The sequence below is a fragment of the Phytophthora cinnamomi genome, assembly GCF_018691715.1.
Source record: "Phytophthora cinnamomi strain GKB4 chromosome Unknown Contig37, whole genome shotgun sequence".
Lineage (NCBI taxonomy): Eukaryota > Oomycota > Peronosporomycetes > Peronosporales > Peronosporaceae > Phytophthora > Phytophthora cinnamomi.
The window spans coordinates 186,802-206,360 of record NW_027150970.1 but is presented as its reverse complement, the minus strand read 5'-3'; the positions used below and the strand labels follow the sequence as shown (position 1 = coordinate 206,360).

Genomic DNA, 19,559 nt, shown 5'->3' with positions numbered 1-19,559 from the left:
GAGAAGGCATTGAACCATGATCGAGCTTACAGAGCCAGAAGTGCACTAAGCGCGATAGAAGCGATGGTACCTCTGAGCATCCATCTCGATGGGGCCTTATCAAGCAACCAGTTAAGAACCCATGGTTTACCAGTGAATAATGATCCCCCAAGGCTGCTCTTCTCGCGCGCCGACAGTGGCCGCTGTGGAGCGCTTGAGCGGCTCGTAGCCATGGCACCGGGACACGTTTACCACGCAATTTGGAGCCTCAGCTCCGTGCATTAGTGCTCAAGCTTGACATCTGGCGTAGTGGGCCTACTTTGGCTCACTATTACGACTTACACATGTGCTATGTGTATGACGAAGCGTAAGGTTAGCATTTAACTTGAATTAATTATTCTCGAGTCCACAAGTATAATTTAAATAAAAAAGACACTAAGTAGCTATGGTAGGTAAACACGAGAACTGTATGTTTTCTAAATTGATCTTCCTTCTAAATCTGTTTATCATCTATGAAAGGGAGTGTGAAAAAATAATTTTTTGCTGTTCTGAAATCTGCATACATATCTCATTCATTACCTAGCAATGCTAGGTTAGCATCATAGGTACAATCAAAACTAAGGTGGTGGCAGGATTACGATGGTGGATAACGTACATATCAGCCACTGGAAATCCGTGTCCAATTAATCCAGATTTCCATAGGCGTGGCAACACACGAATTTTCATGTACGAAAAAGTGCTAGTAGAGACCATGTGCATGCACCTATGCACACAAGCGGTCTCGCTTTCCTTAGATGGGACTGCAGAGGAAGGTCACTCCCACATGCAACTGGTGACAAAGCATCCCTTCAAGCTACTATCCATGGTAAGGTTACGATACATGTACCATTTTGCCAGCGATATTGTAGCAAGAAGACCTTGATTTTGGAGTCGTAAATGCAACCCACCAGGTGTTGTTCTTGGAAACAATCGGCACGTTTTAAAACTTGCAATACAGTAGCGCAGTTTTGAAAACAGTGCGAACACAATTCTTCGTTCCTGGCGTACAGGTGTCCCCGCTGAATCTGCAACTGCCATCGGCTATCTACCGCGAACACAGAGTGTGCGGGAGTCTGCCAGTGCACAAGATTTGCCACAGCTGTCTGGTGAGCTGTACTGAATTAGTAAGATCATTGCGGGAAAATGTCTTTCTGCTGGAAACATCGAGTTGCTAGATCACGGTAGAAAATGAAAGGCCCACAATGAACATTATATCTTAGATCAGGGCACCATTGCGTGCATCAAGAGTCTCTTCACGCGCATTAAGGTCGAGGATAGCATTGATCGGTATATTGTAGGGTTGCCGCAGGAGAAGATCTCAATCTATACAGCCTTAAGTTGGGCGTCACAGGCTTGGAATGCTGTAACTCCCGCCTCTATCAGGAACTGCTGGATGCATTCTGGCATCGTATCTAGCGCAAACTCAGCTATGTCGATCCGTACCATTCTTCATTAAAAAGCAGTACATTGGCGTCTATAAAAGCAGTACATTAGCGTCTATGCGCAACCTGTGCAGATATTGTAACCTCGCAGTCGTTTTTGGTCCCACCTTTGCAGATTCAGCGGGGACACCTGTAACTAGTACATCCAGATAACGTTTCGGTTCTCACTTCAACCAGTTGCCTTCAGACGAGAGCACAATAGGACAAAAAAGTTGAAGCTAACGTTAGTAAAACTGATAAACCAAGCGGACGTTGTGGTTGCATCTCACTGCAAATGGGGTCGCCTCCGGTCCTTTGCACTTGGGGCCAGGTAGAAATCTAGAGCCACGAAAACCCAGAGCGCATGCAAGCCCAGGCTCGCGACGGAATTCCAAACTGTCACCAGCATTTTATGTTCACGAGCAGATCTCTTTATGATTTCTCTGTTGAGCACGCCACCCGATCAAATCGATCCGCAATCATCTCGGTTCTACGTCCACATTTCAGCGCACCAGCTTGAGCTCTAGTTTCGCCTTTGATCACGCTGCCATTCTCCAACTCCCCTGGTCCCAACACGCGCTCCACACCAACTCTGACAGCAGCCACCATGGTTTCTTTGACCACCCTCGCATCTTCGTTCTTCGCTGCGGCGCTGCTGGCTACTGTGTCAGCTAAAACATCTTCTGCTGGCAAGTGGTCGGAGACCAAAGTGACTGCTGGTGACAGCGAACTGCTGTACGCCACGCTGGCCGACGAAAATGCCTACAACCCCGCTATCAAAGACTTTATCTGCGTCCGCGTCGTCGAAGAGCTAGGAACGAAGACATCGACTATGAGCAAGCACGTTCGCCAAGCTGACTCGACCAGCTACAAATTTGTTGTGGGTGGTTGTCTGGTGCGCAAGGAGTATGGAGGACGTTGCTTTGAGTCGTACTTCTACCCCGAGTGCGATAACTTCGACGTCGTGATCTCGCCGAATGCGAAGACCGGCGACTACACGGTGAAGTCGATCACTGTGCACAAGGTGAAGCCGAAGCATTAAAACAGGTTGGCATCATTCCGACATGTGCGTATCGCGTTTATACAACTACTTCAAGTAGATGAGCACGATGTGAGATTGTTCCTAGCGTTGCTGAGTCTCCCCCTGGAACTGGTTCATTTAGCACAGCTGGATTGTTGTGACACCATTACAGGCTCGCCGTACAGCAACTTTCTAGCATTGACCACGAGAGAATCAGAAAAGAATACACATACGCATACGCCATTTTGAGTTCGTGATTATCCACGACTGCCAGTCAAACCCATTTAAATATATTCACGCCGAGGAAGAATGGAGCAAAATGGAGCAACTCGGGCTTAGTTTCCAATAAAATCGTTTGGGTCTGGATGGGGAGCTGAGTGGCGATAGCGAGGCCGTTGATCGCCGCTTTCATTTGGCACTGCCTTTTGCTCTTGATCTGTCTTCCGCCGGTATGTTTTAGGGTATCCAGAGTACAGCACTCGCCGGTTGCGCCGCGCCTGCTTCACGGAGTTGTACCGAGCGATGACAACCGTCAACACGAAGAAGAAGCCCAAGACCGCCACGACAGGCAGCACCAATTGGCGATAAATCGTCGCAGCTGCATCCACGACGACTCTTTCCAGCGACACGTAGGTATCGAGCAGTCTCCCATGGCGTTCTTCTCTGCCTTCAGGCGGCAACTCTTCGTTGGTGTTCGGGGACTGGGATCGGCTCGCCTCCTCCACTATTTGGTGTCGTTCCTTCTGTTGCCTCTTCAGCTCCTGCTGCCGCTCCATCTCCTGCATTTCCTTCAACTGTCGTAGCTGGTCAGTCTTCTCTTGCCGCTGCTTCTCCATCTTGAGTCTCTGCTGCTCTTCCAGTTTTTGCTTCTGCTGCTGCTCCTCCAGCTCCCGCTGTTCTTCCAGCTCTTGCTTCTCATCCAAAAATCTCTTCTTCTCATCCAACAGCCTCGTCTTCTCAGTCTCCTGTTGTTTCTGCTTCTCCTCCTGCTGCAGCCTCTCCAGCTCCTTCTCCTCTTCTCTCTGCCTCTCCAGCTGCTGCAGCGCCTGCATCTTCCGCTCCTCGTCCTCCTCAATCTCTCTCTGCATTTTCTTCCGCTGCAGCGCCTGGCGCTTCGCGCGCGTGGCGGCCTTCAGCCCCTCCACCGTCTCCCGCCACGCCGTCGCGTCGTCCACCGTCGCGCGACGCAGCGCGTCCACCTCGTTTAGTGCCGCCTGCATCTTGTCCCTGACCTCCTCCTGCACCTGCGCCAGCCGAGCGCGCGTCTCCAGCGCCAGCAGCTCCAGCTGCGCGTCCTCCAGCACGAACAGCTCCGCCACTTGGCCGGCCGCGCTCAGCTGCTGCGCCACGACCGCGTACGCGCGGCGCGTCTCCTGCAGCTTGGAGGCCACCAGCGCGTCCATCTGCGCCACCTGCTCGTCCACCGAGGGCGCCGCGTGCGCGCAGCACAGCAGCAGAATCAGCAGCAGCAAGCCGCTCGCCCATCTGATCGGCGCGCCCATCTTCTTATTTTCACTATGCGCATGGTGTGGTCACACCACATTCTTCAACCCTCCCTTACGACATCAATAATTGATGTATCGATACACCAAATTCAGCATTCTTTCAGCATGTACTCCCTCCCTATCATCCGTCATAATTCAATTAGCCATGCCGAGGGACGAGACGCTGGCGCTGGAGCCGCCCAAGGACGACGAGCTGCACGAGCTGCAGCAGCACCTGCAGCTCGAGGCCTTCGGCGGCAAGTACCTCACGGCGCAGGAGATCCTGCTGCAGCAGCTGTTCCAGAGCGCGGCGGACGCGGCGGCCGCGCAGGCCTCGGAGCTGAGCGTGGCGCTGCCCGCGGCGTCCCCCAAGGCGGCGGGCGCGGCGCCGCTGAGCCGCAAGAGCTCGCTGGGCGCCATGGGCAAGGGCGGGGGCGCCACGCCGCCCTCCGCCACCACGCCCAAGCGCCAGCTCTCGTCGGACCGCGCCCGCGTGCAGAGCTTCCTGGCGCAGCGCTCGTCCGCGGCGGCCGGCAGCAACGGCGCCGCTGGCGCTGGAGCCGCTGCTGCAGGGGCCAAGCCGGCCATGTCGGCGGTGGAACGTGCCAAGCTGCTCATGGCCAAGAAGACCGGGGGCGCCAGGGCGGCCGGCAGCTCCTCCGCCGTCAAGAGGACGAACCCCTTGACGGACATCTTGAGGGGCGGCTCCGGCAGCGTCGTGGGCGGCGTGCACAGTGTGAAGAGGCCGAGGAGCACCAAGAGCGACAAGCCCGGGGAGATCAAGATCCAGGGAGGCCGCACGTCCATCCAGCTGCCGCTCGAGAGCTTCCTCCGCAGCGAGGACTGGGACTCGGCCACGGGCACGCCGCTGGACCTGGTGCTGCCGGAAGTGGCGTTCGCCACGAACAACACGCTGATCATCCACGCGACGCTGCCCCCAAGGTCGTCCCGCTGCTGCTTCAATGTCAGCACGCAGTCCAGCATGCTCAGCGGCGCGCCGTACCCTGGAACGGTGCTGTACCACTTCAACCCGCGACGCCAGAGAGGAGGGCACATCATCCAGAACAGCAACATCGACGGCCGATGGGGCTGCTCGCAGCCGCTGCCGCGATTCCCACTGACGTTTGGAGAACCGTTCACGCTGCGGCTGACGGTTGTACCCACCGGGTTTCTTGTGTTTATTGAGGAGATCTTCCAGGACGAGTTCAAGCACCGCGTGCCCATCCGCGAGGGAGAGAACCTCGTACTCACGGTGCCTACCCGCGACGAGAATGGTAACCCCGAAGGCGTCGTCGTCCACAACGTGTGGTGGGGTCACGCCGAAGTGCCACCGAACCTGGACACCCGTCGGCGCGGGAGCAATGGAGGATATCGGCCACGCGGCTTTGATGGCGATCGTGGCGGCTACCGTGGGGGCAATGGGGGTAGAGGCGGTTTCCACCCTGCTCCTCACCCGTACGAGGTGTACGTGGGGAACCTCCCGCAAGGCACCTCGCGCGAAGAGCTGTCGTTCCTCTTCCAGTACCTGGGGTACGAGACTGTGCGGATCACAGCCCGTGGATTTGGATTCGTGACGCTGCGAAGCGCTGAGGACATGAACCGAGCGGTGGAGGACCTGGATGGGAAAGAGTTCAACGGAATGAAGCTACGCGTGTCCTGCGCCCTTCCGCCGAAGTAATAGGACGAGAACAGCAACCTCATTTACGAGATAACCAAGTTCGTATGTGCGTATATTTGTGGTATTGTACGCGTGAGGTGGCTCATACTTGCGGCAAGATTCGTCAGTATGTGAATAAGCACGATGATGAATGATCAAAATGCGGAGGGCTAGCAAGTGCTGGAGCCTGCGAAGCGGTTAGATGGAATCTTGAGATTAGAGGGCCTCAACAAGTAGCAATAAGTTGCTGCGTGCATACATACATGCACACAGGTGCTAGCAATCGGAACAACATGAATGTGTAGGCATGTTGACTGAGGATAAATCTTGCGCATACTAGGAGAGGTCATAGGCATATTCCAAGTTTCTCGCTTCCAACTACCAGTAACTCCAGAACCTGACGATCGCCGATGCTCTCACTTGGCGCCATTGCAGTTCCTCTTGTGGTCTTAGCGCTGTTTGCCACCTCAACTGGGTCGTCGGCCACCGAAACCGACTGAAAATTTCTGTACACGACTTTGGCCTATGTGAGCGCCTACAACCGCGACATTACCACCTTCATCTGCGCCTTTTATGTAAATTTGGTTCGCTTTGCCAGTTTACCACAGTACTCGCTGCGCAAGCTTCAAGTAAATCCCGGTTGATTGTATCGAATTGTCAATTTCATCCCCGCGCGGGGCTGCCAGTACACGCAGTCTTCTGTAGTGGCTGGACATCACTTGATCAACAACGAAGCTGAGAACAACAACTGCAGATATCAGTTGTGCCTTTATCCCGCAGCACACATACGTATGAAATGCTGGGTCTCCTTTTTCTTGTTTCGATCTTTTATTGATCAGAGCTGGCAAAACAAAGTGATAAAATGTAGTTCGAAAACACTACACTGATCTTTTAAATCATTAAAACGTTTTAACCTGTTATAGTACTTCGAAGTGAGTGGGAAATAGGTATATTTTGTGTAGATTCCTCTAATCTCGAATCAAAGTACTAAGTAATCCATATGCCAAGACAATGTAGCAAAACCTTAGTACGTACAACTTACATTGTTTGGGTTAAATTTCATTTGAGACCGCGTCAAACAAAAAGATGCTTACGAACCGAAGAACGAAACGTGGTTTAACCGCGTGAATCCAAAAGAGCTGTGTCTTGTGCTTTTTAAAAGCTAAAAATGTTAAGAAATCGTGGAGTTACATCGGTCGGAAAAGCATATCTCCATTTCCAGACCCCGAAATCCTGGATTTTAAATGGGGCGTGTGACCACAATATTTTTACAAGTGTAACATATTGTCTATTGTCTATTAAATAAAAGCTCGAGTAAAAATCAGTCGAATTTGAGTTGTTTTCACTTTCTATGAGTGTTTTAGCTTTTAAATATTTGATGTCCAGTTATGTATGGACTTTGATTGGTCAACTGTAATAAGTATCTATAGTAAATGTGAGGCATACTTCGATAAAGTCGTCAACCCCAGTCTTTACTTTACCTACTGGTCAGGCCAACACACAGAGTACTCTGTACGATAAATTTGTCAGCGTCTAAAGCGACATAGCGCGAACATGATACGAAGGCAGCGGTGCGTATGATGCTTTGTCGAATGCAGGATTAGAGAGGAAAAAAAACTTTTCTTGGGGGGACAAGTGCTGCAAAGCACTGCGACCATTTCTTCCACTGACTTGGTAACACCTGGATGCGATACACACAGGTGAAGTCCCGACGAGGCTCTCGAGTGATCACTTTTGCTTTTACCAGCTCTCGACACAGAGCTTACCTGCTCGTTCTTGACGTTAATTGTCTAACACGTGAATAACAACCTGGATTTTTTTTATCGATTTCTTTTGCTTCTATTAACACCTGACAGACGGCGAAGGCGCTCGCGGCACTAACGATGGGTATGTGGCTGGTGGTGCTCAAAGCCGCTACGTCGGTCTCGGGCATGATCATGTGCCTCAGCCTGATCCCATCCATATACCGCGTTTGCACTAACAAGGATACGAGCGAGGTGGTGGTGCTCCCTCTTGTGGCGCTCTGGATCAGCTGTCACCTTTGGTGCGTCTGTCTATTGGCTACGGCATTCAGTTCACCAGAACTATCCATTGATGTCATTGTGTTGTGATGTTGCTGCTTCCGTACTGATCTCAATTTGCCAGGTTGATCTATGGCTATGTCACGAACGATGTTTTCCTTTTGCTAGTTACCTATCTTGTTGGAGAAGTGCTGGCAGCCTGCTACGTGGCCGTGCACTTCCACTACACGAAATCTCGCGCGTACACTGCCAAGGCTGTCGTATTCGCTTTGACGTTCGCGACGCTCGGAACGACGTATGCGGTGCTGGGGCGTGAGGGCTTGACTAACCAAAGACTAAGCGCTGTCGAAAATATTGTCGGTTGGATCACGGCCGCGGGCAGCTTCATACTATACATGTCACCGTTCGAGATCATCAAGTCCGTGCTGCAGACGAAGTCTGGCGCCTCGATTCCCATCACGACGTGCACTGCTGGCTTCATTAGCAACGTGCTGTGGATTGTATAATATACGATCTATATGAAGCCAGCAGTGCACGTCGTGATGGGAATCGAGGCGCCAGACTTCGTCTGCAGCACGGACTTGATGATCTCGAACGGTGACATGTATAGTATGAAGCTGCCCGCGGCCGTGAATGCATAATATGCACTGCTGGCTTCATTAGCAACGTGCTGTGGATTGTATAATATACGATCTATATTATACGATCCACAGCACGTTGCTAATGAAGCCAGCAGTGCATATTATGCCCCCGAGGTGAACGACATGTTCATTTTAGGGCTCGGCATCTTCTCTGCAGCGCTGCCGCTGCTCCAGATTATCTTGTACCTTGTGTTCAATCCGAAGCAGCTGAAACAGTCATCGTTGTCGCCAGCCATTGACTCGCCAGCTAAGGCGCTCCAGAGACTAAAAACGTCACCAAAATGATCGCCACTGCCAGCATCGCGCCTGATATTTCCACGTCAGACTTTCCAAGCTACTCTACCAACTTCCACGCAATCCCATTGCCCGCCTGAGGGCATATTCTACTTCTTTCTTCGAGTTGGCTTAACTTAAATCTCATGTCAATAATGAGGGGTTATCTACCCTGGCTTAGTGTGGGTCTCGGTCCAGGACCTAAGATGATTTGTAAGGCGGAAAAGACGCGGGGCAAATATCTTTTTTTCAGAGATTTTATCCAATCGAGGGGAGATTCATAGTAAGTCGAACAGATTCACCTTAACTCGAACAGATTCACCTTAACTCGAACAGATTCATATTAACTCGAACAGGTTCATATTAACTCGAACAGAGGAAAAAGAAAGTAAACTACCGTGGTTTCATGTCCTCATGAAGTCGCTGGTGGAGAAGAGCGCGATACTGCTCGGCCTTCGTCGCATTAAACCTACCGCGGGTTGTCCAGGACGTGATGTCATCCACAATGGATGCAGGCACAAGCTCAGAAATCAAACTTGCAATAGTGTCCATGTAGTGCAAGAGATAGATACCGCAATCAAGCGAATTAGTTTGCTGCGGCTTTGTCTTGTACGCGTAGTTTGTAGCTTCAAATCCTGCAACAGGGAGGTTTGTATTATAAGCCAAGCGGCGACTGAGAAACCACTTGAATACCTGAAAAACGTAATCAGAATTGTGTGTGCCTTTCAGAGAATCAACATGATACATCTTGCAATGCCCATTTTCTGCTGCATTCTCAACAATTAGAAAAATCCAGTGATTTCTGCCTGAAAGCGGGATGAGAACATATCGATATGCAGACCAATCAAAACCCTCCATCAACGACTTGAGCACAGTTGTTTTTTTCTTGCCGCGTCCCCGAAAAGTAAATGCCAGTTCCATTTCAGCGAATACAGCAGTTCCAAGCGCGCGAACAATGCCTGGTTTATTCATCATATACCTGTAGATGAAATAGTCAATTGCGTTTCCAGTAGTCGACGTACTATTCAGAAGACTACCGGAGTCGTCCATGAATACATGTAGCGTATGCTTTGTCTGTGGATCTGTCCACACAACAAGTGGGACGTAGCTCGGATAACGCGTTCGAAAAAAACGTTGCATTGTAGCACTTTGCGTATTTTGTTTTGCGATAGTAGCCGCAATATCACCCTTTTGAATACCCACATCACTGTCCAGCATCTCCACGTCGCTCTCACTGTCGGCCGCTGGCGGCCGACTTTCAGGCTCATCAATTTGATCAATTTTCCTGCTACCACTAGTTTCGTCAGGTTCACATTCACTGCTATCACTATCACCACTGTCACCACTGCTGTCACTGTCACCACTATCACCACTGCAAACAATGTCACCACCACCCTTAGCAGCGTCACTACTACCCTCAGCACTGTCACCACCCGCTCCATTGTCACTACTGCCTGTCAGTGTACGTGTTCTGGTCTCTGCAGCCTCCACATCCTCTGCATTCTCAGCAGCCGTTGCGTCTGCAGCAGCCTTTTCAGGTGTTTTTGCTTCCTTGACCCGCGCTGCAACAATAGCCTTGTATCTCACAACAAATCGTTGAACCCATGTCTTTTGGCCGCTGTCAGACTTGGCTCTCACAAACTCCTCAATTCCACGGTAGTACTTCTGCAAGTCGATGTTGCTGCACTTTTCGTCATGATATATACAGTTCTCATAGTACTCCAGCACGCGTAGTTCGTAAGGGGCTGATCGGTGTGGACGCCCCGCTCTCTTCTTGCGCTTTCTTTGAGCAACGTCAGCAGGAATTTCTTGGTCCAGCAGATGCCAGAACTTTTTTTCCATCCGTGCAGTGATCCTTTGGGGACATTCAACTCCTCAGATGCCACTTTGAGACTCCATTCAGGGTGTTGTTTCCACCGCTGTAGCTTGGCTATCTTCTCCTCCAGCGTGAGGTTATTGCAGGAGCGCACCATCGTCGGCCTTGGAGGGATCTGTCGGCTGGAGGGGGGAATCCGAAGTGATGGATGAGAGGAGATCAACCGACTATTTGACGTATGACGAGTTAGAGGTTTCTGCATCGTTCGAGTTAAGGCGAATCCGTTCGAGTTAAGGTGAATCTGTTCGAGTAAAAAACAAGTCTTCCCAATACCGGGTACGACATATTGGGCATCACGGTCGTCGTGAAAGTGTTGTCCCGAGCTCTACTGATAGCTCTTCCGCGTGCACAGAAACCCAATTAAGAGATTCGCGCTGTTGTACACGTACAGCTTCAATAGTGAAGATTGCTGAGCTCACGGCTTCCTCTTGTGATACTTCCTGTTCGGAACGCAAACTCCTTGCCTTAGCTTGAATAAGATTAATAATGCGTCTCCGGCGATTAAAAAACGTCGCTCTTCACTACTGCACCATTTTGCCCCGTACTGATCCTCGAGGGATCTCACGGATACTCCACCGCCGAGACCTTGATCTCATTCTTTCCACACGTCAGAGATGGTGTTAATCCCGCGGCTCATTTTATAAACGGTGGAAGCGTTGATGGACGGTTTAACATTCGATGTTTCTGAAGCAGATACACCCAGACTACTTAAGATTGGATCTGTTGAAACGTGTTGGGATACATCCTGCTGGACTAGCTTGATTTGTACTGTAGCTGTTCCAGCTGTAAGCGGTGATATGGCCTTCGATAAGCTAGACATGTTGCTCTCCACTGCTAACACAGAACGACGAATACTTTCTAGGGAAAGCTTCACGTCTTGATGCACTCCATCTAGTTTTGCTTTCGGAATCGGCATTGCACGCTCTAGTTGCTGCTCACTTGGGTCCTCAATATGATCAAGAGTCCAAATAGCTGTTGATCGGAAAGCCTTCAATTCGGCAGACTTGAAAATCGCGTGATTCCACACAGGATGGCGAGGAAACACATTCATCATCAATACGGCACCTTGCAGAATCACAGTTCTCAAGTATTCCAGCAGTTCCAAAAATCCTCCAGCAGCAAGGGTTTGTTCACACGTTCCATTGGCGAGCTTTTCTTTCCATTCCTTCACAAGCGGGAATATTTGACGCTGCAGATTCTCTGGTGGTTCTATCGATGTACGAGCAATAAAAAAGCTATCTCTCCCTGGCTCAAAGCCAGCCAAAAATCGCATTGCTTCTCGTGGTAACGATGTCAAATAACACTTTTCCATAGCTTGAGTGTTCCAGCGGTCTAACCTTCTGATCTGAGCTTCATTAGCACCACCGAGATCTGCCATTCTGGAACCAGAGCCTCTACCAACATGAGTTTTCGTACGGCATCTTAGCCCAATATGCGAAAGAGCTCCAGCTACAGCATCGAAATGAACTTTGTAAGACATCTCAGTAGATGGATTCTGTTTTGTTTTCAGCAGCTTCACAGGAAACCACTCCTTGGACTCCGAAAAATTAGGAAAAGGCTCCTGTTCACAATGCCATCGCCAAAACAAATAAAAACCAAGATGCCCGTGGGGGCAAATTTGAACATTCTTATTTCGAATGCACGCACCGACTTCAGTCCGCCCAACCTGGTTTATCTCCCCCTGCTTCATAATCATAACCAACGCTCGACATGGACTATACCCCTCATTTTCAAGTCGAATCGAATTCAAGTCAGCTAGCTCCATTTTTCTCGCGCACTCTCCACGCATGAGTGCGTAATGAGAAAGCTAAAACGTCAACAGATTTCTTAAGTTCGTACCATAATCTCGTCGCATCGTCCAAAAGTACGTCGAGATACACTGAATCTGTTCGTTAGTAGTATAGCCATCCAAAAGCGTATCGGAAACCCGGTCAGCAAAAGTTTTGCGCTTTCTGTCTTCTTCAGTAAACTCCGCCATCTTTAGGAGAGCTCGCACTGCATCGTCGCGTGGAGAAGGGTGACTGTTGACCTTAGCGAGTTTTTGTTGCCGCCATATATCAGCCATCGCGGCAACATAACTTGTGACAGTAGCCTTACCGACCACTGCGTTTGTAGTGCCATTTTCTTCTGTGCTAGATTGCTGTTGCCCCCGCCTGTTCGATTTGTGTCTTTTTGGTCTACCAATTACACATTCTTTCAGGAAAAGATGCAGCTTCGGCCCTGTAACTGTGTATCGGGTGAGATCGCTGAAAGCATCCCCCTGATCGTCGCACCACTTCACGAACTCGTTCTGCTTGCTCTTGTAAGCCCTTACTATGTTCGTAGGTCGAATCACCTACGCCTGCTGGTACGTTTGGAGGACAGACTCGTCGAGGCGAACGTTCATGCGGGACTCTTCCTGCGACATAGCCCATGCCATGGTTGGTGCTTGCTGAAAGTTCGCCGACTGACGTTTTTGGCCCTCTCGCAGGTAGTTCTGGCTGGATTTCTACCAATAGCTAACCTAAAGCCCTGAATTCAAAAACCGCCTCTATCTAACTACCGAGCCGATTAATAACACCTGTTTATGTGCGACCTCTCTGGCAGTAGGTAACGGTCCCGGACCAGCCCCCAGTTGTGATAATGACTATTATAATGACTATTATCACAACTGGGGCTAATGACTATTATAATGACTATTATCACAACTGGGGGCTAATAGTCATTATAATAGTCATTACCACAACTGGGGGCTGGTCCGGGACCGTTACCTACTGCCAGAGAGGTCGCACATAAACAGGTGTTATTAATCGGCTCGGTAGTTAGATAGAGGCGGTTTTTGAATTCAGGGCTTTAGGTTAGCTATTGGTAGAAATCCAGCCAGAATTACCTGCGAGAGGGCCAAAAAAGTCAGTCGGCGAACTTCCAGCAAGCACCAACCATGGCATGGGCTATGTCGCAGGAAGAGTCCCGCATGAACGTTCGCTCGACGAGTCTGTCCTCCAAACGTACCAGCAGGCGTAGGTGATTCGACCTACGAACATAGTAAGGGCTTACAAGAGCAAGCAGAACGAGTTCGTGAAGTGGTGCGACGATCAGGGGGATGCTTTCAGCGATCTCACCCGATACACAGTTACAGGGCCGAAGCTGCATCTTTTCCTGAAAGAATGTGTAATTGGTAGACCAAAAAGACACAAATCGAACAGGCGGGGGCAACAGCAATCTAGCACAGAAGAAAATGGCACTACAAACGCAGTGGTCGGTAAGGCTACTGTCACAAGTTATGTTGCCGCGATGGCTGATATATGGCGGCAACAAAAACTCGCTAAGGTCAACAGTCACCCTTCTCCACGCGACGATGCAGTGCGAGCTCTCCTAAAGATGGCGGAGTTTACTGAAGAAGACAGAAAGCGCAAAACTTTGCTGACCGGGTTTCCGATACGCTTTTGGATGGCTATACTACTAACGAACAGATTCAGTGTATCTCGACGTACTTTTGGACGATGCGACGAGATTATGGTACGAACTTAAGAAATCTGTTGACGTTTTAGCTTTCTCATTACGCACTCATGCGTGGAGAGTGCGCGAGAAAAATGGAGCTAGCTGACTTGAATTCGATTCGACTTGAAAATGAGGGGTATAGTCCATGTCGAGCGTTGGTTATGATTATGAAGCAGGGGGAGATAAACCAGGTTGGGCGGACTGAAGTCGGTGCGTGCATTCGAAATAAGAATGTTCAAATTTGCCCCCACGGGCATCTTGGTTTTTATTTGTTTTGGCGATGGCATTGTGAACAGGAGCCTTTTCCTAATTTTTCGGAGTCCAAGGAGTGGTTTCCTGTGAAGCTGCTGAAAACAAAACAGAATCCATCTACTGAGATGTCTTACAAAGTTCATTTCGATGCTGTAGCTGGAGCTCTTTCGCATATTGGGCTAAGATGCCGTACGAAAACTCATGTTGGTAGAGGCTCTGGTTCCAGAATGGCAGATCTCGGTGGTGCTAATGAAGCTCAGATCAGAAGGTTAGACCGCTGGAACACTCAAGCTATGGAAAAGTGTTATTTGACATCGTTACCACGAGAAGCAATGCGATTTTTGGCTGGCTTTGAGCCAGGGAGAGATAGCTTTTTTATTGCTCGTGCATCGATAGAACCACCAGAGAATCTGCAGCGTCAAATATTCCCGCTTGTGAAGGAATGGAAAGAAAAGCTCGCCAATGGAACGTGTGAACAAACCCTTGCTGCTGGAGGATTTTTGGAACTGCTGGAATACTTGAGAACTGTGATTCTGCAAGGTGCCGTATTGATGATGAATGTGTTTCCTCGCCATCCTGTGTGGAATCACGCGATTTTCAAGTCTGCCGAATTGAAGGCTTTCCGATCAACAGCTATTTGGACTCTTGATCATATTGAGGACCCAAGTGAACAGCAACTAGAGCGTGCAATGCCGATTCTGAAAGCAAAACTAGATGGAGTGCATCAAGACGTGAAGCTTTCCCTAGAAAGTATTCGTCGTTCTGTGTTAGCAGTGGAGAGCAACATGTCAAGCTTATCGAAGGCCATATCACCGCTTACAGCTGGAACAGCTACAGTACAAATCAAGCTAGTCCAGCAGGATGTATCCCAACACGTTTCAACAGATCCAATCTTAAGTAGTCTGGGTGTATCTGCTTCAGAAACATCGAATGTTAAACCGTCCATCAACGCTTCCACCGTTTATAAAATGAGCCGCGGGATTAACACCATCTCTGACGTGTGGAAAGAATGAGATCAAGGTCTCGGCGGTGGAGTATCCGTGAGATCCCTCGAGGATCAGTACGGGGCAAAATGGTGCAGTAGTGAAGAGCGACGTTTTTTAATCGCCGGAGACGCATTATTAATCTTATTCCAGCTAAGGCAAGGAGTTTGCGTTCCAAATAGGAGGTATCACAAGAGGAAGCCGTGAGCTCAGCAATCTTCACTATTGAAGCTGTACGTCATTGTGTACAGGCAAGTATTCGAATATGCTTACGCGGAGTAGACGTCCAGGAGTACACACATCGTAATTACATAATTTCAGGACTTTTTGGGAAGTATGTTTCAGTTTAGCTATATATTCCTTTGGCGAAACCGTCGCCTGCCGGAGAGAAGCGAAGGCGGGCAGACCACGCTACTGTAACCAAACCCACAGCCACCGCCGCGAAGCGGCGGCGCTCGGGTAGTCCTAAACCACTAAAACGAACAACCTGATGTCCGTCCGTAACGCATTCCTGTCATGCGAATCCGGACTTCTGATTGGTCAAAACCATGCTTGGCTGCCGAGCACAGCGAAGGCGGCTCTGATTTGCCAAAACAACTTTTATGGTGAATTGGAATTAGTGTGGCGCACCAAACTATATGTGGCACGTCAACATTTGCGGCGCACACCAAGGATACGAAAAACATATTTTGGCGCCATTTTCAAAGTTGAAAGGCGCGACGGGAAGACGCCATACTATTTTGGTATTTTCTGAATAGTATAGTTGTGTTACTTGACCTGAACGCTTAACGAAACAGTAAAGTGCCTCGATAAGGGTTAGCAAACAATTTATAAATCCCTACAATGTTGGTGATCTTAATGCCATCGGGCTTCCTGGCGCATCCAGCGCGCTTCGAACTCGGCGGCGGCGCGCGCGCACACCTGGCGGGCGGCCTCGGAGCGGGCGCCCTGGATAGGGCTGCCACCTACTGCACTTGCACCCCCTACGCCTGGGCCTGGTCCACCTGAACGGGGCGCTCCAGGCTTGGAGCACGATGTCCCGATTCAGGTTGCCGGCCATCTTGGACGACGGTGGCGCGACCGGCAAGCTCTTGGATCGCAGGGAATGCACTCTGCAGGCATTCACCCAGTCTCGCGGCATCGACAGCAGGCACCCCCTGCTTCATCTCCATCCGAGCCAGGGCCTCCTTAGCCTGACACATCGCATTCAGTGCGACTTGGGGGGGGGGGGGGGGGCGACATCGCGGACGTTGCGGAGCGGCGGGACCGTCTGGACCGACTGTATCGGCTTGGCGCGCGCTTCGACTTCGACGACCTCGGCGAATGCCTTCGGTGTCGTCGTCGCTTCCAAGGTGGAGTGCAACCAACGGTTTGTGGCGGTCTTGGCCGACAGATCGCGCCAGGCTTCTGCACTCCACTCGAGCTTCGGCGGCGGTTACGCTCGTCGTGACTGGAGCTGGGCTCACTAGATGCCGGGCTGTGCCGCTCGTGCCTGGACGTGCGTTGACTTGCTGAGGCCCTCGACATTCAGTCACTCCGGGCGGTGGTGCGATCGGACTCCGATATAACGACATCGTCCTGATCGACCAATACCGGTGACCGAGAGAAGGCCTCGCGCATGATCTCAACGTTTCAGCCGGCAGCGCCAAACTGGATGATTCCAGCCTGGGCGGTCATCACCTATGGTGCATACCCGATGGCGGGCATGTGACTGGCGGCGTCCTGTCCGAACCACTGCGACAAAGACGACGAGCTTCCTCTGGACGATCGCGCTGCTGACACCGCACTGAAGGTCGACTCGTTGGATTCAGCCGACGTCCCGAATAAGCTCGAAGCGATCTCCGAGGGTGTCCTGGATGGCGGATCCAGAGTGCCCTGCACCCCGGCACCCGAAGCGCATCCAGACTCGCTGGATAGGTAGTACGACGGAAGCGAGGGCAGTGATGGCGTGGGCAGTGGCGACGCAGACTGGATGGACAGCGGGCGAGGAGGTCCGTGCTGCTGGCACTTGGGACCAGGCTCTCCGTCAGACGACCCTCGCGGGCTTTCCGTCTTTTGGAGGCCGGCCACTCGTAGGCGCAGGACGAAATCGTGACCCGGTAGTCCAGCCTCGTAATCCGACATCGATCGATCTCCATCGCTGGCTTCCGCCTGATAATCCAGAACCGGGGGTCGATCAACTTGGCGTTGAGGTGTCGATTCAGTGTCGTGAATACTTGATCCAGCTTGGTCTTGGCGTTGGACATCTTTATCCAGTGGGACCTTGACCGCCACTCCGGATGCCAGTATTGGCGTGTGTTCTTGTGTCGACCCCTGTCGGTACGTTCATCTTTGGAGGACCGGATTTGCAACCTGAAGTTGATATACAATTGAGTATACAGAAATGTAAGTTGCCCCGAAACTGTCATGAATGGAGTATGATCAAACTGAATGCTAGGAGCCACAGTCAGACCCGTAATTTAGAATAACCAACCGCACAGAAATACAATGCCGAGCCAAACGTCACACAATATACAGCCACCATTTATTCTTTGAGACCATTGAGTGGGGGGTTATACACCAGTCAACAATCGAGTCTTCACCCAGTACACTTATCAGTACTGGATGCGCACTCAGCGTTCGCGCACCACCCTCACTATGTAACGGAAACGTAAGACAATACAAAATACAGTCCTATCACACAGCAGTAAAGCAGTTCAGTCGCAGGGGTAACCGCTAACAACCACCTGAAACAACAGTAGGGAAATATGAAATGGACGTGGCAACTTTGTTATGAAGCTAGCGCAGATCACCCCAGGGCACGATACCCCAGTCCTTGCCCGCCTCGGCTTGAAACAATCGAAAAGTCACTCACCCAACGCTCGCAACGTCGGGGGGGGGGGGGGGGGGCTTGTCTTGTTCTCGGCAAATTGACTTCTTGTTTGTTCTAACGTTTGGCGATCTATCTTCTATCACTTCGTTGATTTTTAATAAAGTTTTCAGTACGCGTGACTTGACTATGCTTCGACTAGTTGACGTCGAACTTATTCACGGCATCGCTCATCACTTAATGACAGCGGAATCTGGGTACATCGACCCTTCGCGGTCGAACTGGCCTTCGGCATCCGATGTGCGGCTAATACAGTATCGACGGAAATGTCTTGATTTCATTCAGGCTGGTGGATAGACTCCATAAGTGTAATCACGGGTAGCTTGTCCTGGATGGATATTCACTTGACTCCGTCCAGGGTGGTCATTCGGGGATCAACTCGATTCAGTGTGGCACTTGGTCATTCAGTGCGACACGATCCGGGATGCCACCATCCAGTCTGGTTAACCGTGAATTGTCGTCGGCGTGGTGCTTGATGCACGGGGTCATGTTGTTAGGGGGATCACTTGGTCTTGCTTCAGTGTCTTGAACGGAGCCAATGCAGGCTGCAGCCGGGATATGTTCTCCGACTACACTTCTACGCCTTAGGCTTTTCCTGCGGTGAGGGTGTCGGCGGACGGACAGGATGTGTTACTCCACGCTGAATATGAGTGCTCATCCAGGGGCACATCTCCGATCCTGTGAGCCCATACTAACTGCAAGTACTGGTAGTACCAAATCTCCACACAAGCAAACAAGCAATCACTCTCCACGTGTCAAACAGCACGCCACTGGATTTCAATCCAGGGCGCCCAATCATACTCCATCATATCCATCCATTTCGGCAGTCAGATGTAGCCATGGGAAAAATTCCCAAATCGAATCGTATCAGCCGCCACGAGCATGGCAGCACCCTCACGTGCGACCAGGTGTGGCACCAGAGCTGGAAAAATGGCACCGCGATTTCCCCACAACTGTAGCACAAAATTATGTTTGTCAGCAAGCACAGACCGGAGGTAGCTGAGGATGTTGAACGGGAGGGGTAAGAAAGTTAGGTAGGACGAGTAAGTGACTGGAAGACCCCTTTGCTTAATGCTTGTCGCGATGTTGGTCTCGTCGTTGCAAGAGGGAAACTGTTTTGCAGGGAGATCGCAATTGGCAGTGTTTTGGACATGTTCTATACTGCACATCCCACCGCACTGCCCAATCAAATATCTTACTGAGGTCGCGTAGCACGCGAAAGGGCTTGATACATGATTTATAGTACCGATGTTTCGGTATATATTAATTCATATATTAATAATTGCGGATTCCACGGAATAATCTTCGGATTAGAAGGGTTAAAGGTTTTTCTCGACAACTTAGAATGTACTGACTTAATGCAAAATACAGTTCATTTTGGTACCACCCAGACCGGTCTAAGCCTTTCGTGATCATCCCTCATGCGAATCAATGCGCCACATGTGTAGTGCTGGGTCAAGAACATGATGGGTTTATCACGCAGCGGACTATCTGACTTCCAAGACGTTAGAACTGGTTGTCATGGAGTGTAGAAGAGCGAATGCACTTGCAACGAGTGTCGAA

General features: G+C 50.6%; 4 protein-coding genes across 4 annotated transcripts; 3 read left to right on the top strand and 1 right to left on the bottom strand.

Annotated features, from left to right (window-relative positions):
* Positions 1-2,046: 2,046 nt before the first annotated feature.
* Positions 2,047-2,481, top strand: IUM83_11783 (Extracellular cystatin-like protease inhibitor; the record flags this gene model as incomplete). The annotated part of the gene is made up of 1 exon (XM_067936363.1): positions 2,047-2,481. One exon carries the CDS (start codon positions 2,047-2,049, stop codon positions 2,479-2,481), a length of 435 nt encoding a protein of 144 aa, XP_067792096.1.
* A 314-nt stretch (positions 2,482-2,795) lies between these two features.
* On the bottom strand, positions 2,796-3,962 carry IUM83_11782 (uncharacterized protein; the record flags this gene model as incomplete). Its single annotated transcript, XM_067936362.1, has 1 exon — positions 2,796-3,962. One exon carries the CDS (start codon positions 3,960-3,962, stop codon positions 2,796-2,798), a length of 1,167 nt encoding a protein of 388 aa, XP_067792097.1.
* A 148-nt stretch (positions 3,963-4,110) lies between these two features.
* On the top strand, positions 4,111-5,622 carry IUM83_11781 (31 kda chloroplastic-like; the record flags this gene model as incomplete). Its single annotated transcript, XM_067936361.1, has 2 exons — positions 4,111-5,249; positions 5,373-5,622. 2 exons carry the CDS (start codon positions 4,111-4,113, stop codon positions 5,620-5,622), a joined length of 1,389 nt encoding a protein of 462 aa, XP_067792098.1.
* Positions 5,623-7,484: 1,862 nt separating this feature from the next.
* Positions 7,485-8,128, top strand: IUM83_11780 (MtN3-like protein; the record flags this gene model as incomplete). Its single annotated transcript, XM_067936360.1, has 2 exons — positions 7,485-7,645; positions 7,747-8,128. 2 exons carry the CDS (start codon positions 7,485-7,487, stop codon positions 8,126-8,128), a joined length of 543 nt encoding a protein of 180 aa, XP_067792174.1.
* Between the last annotated feature and the right edge of the window lie 11,431 nt (positions 8,129-19,559).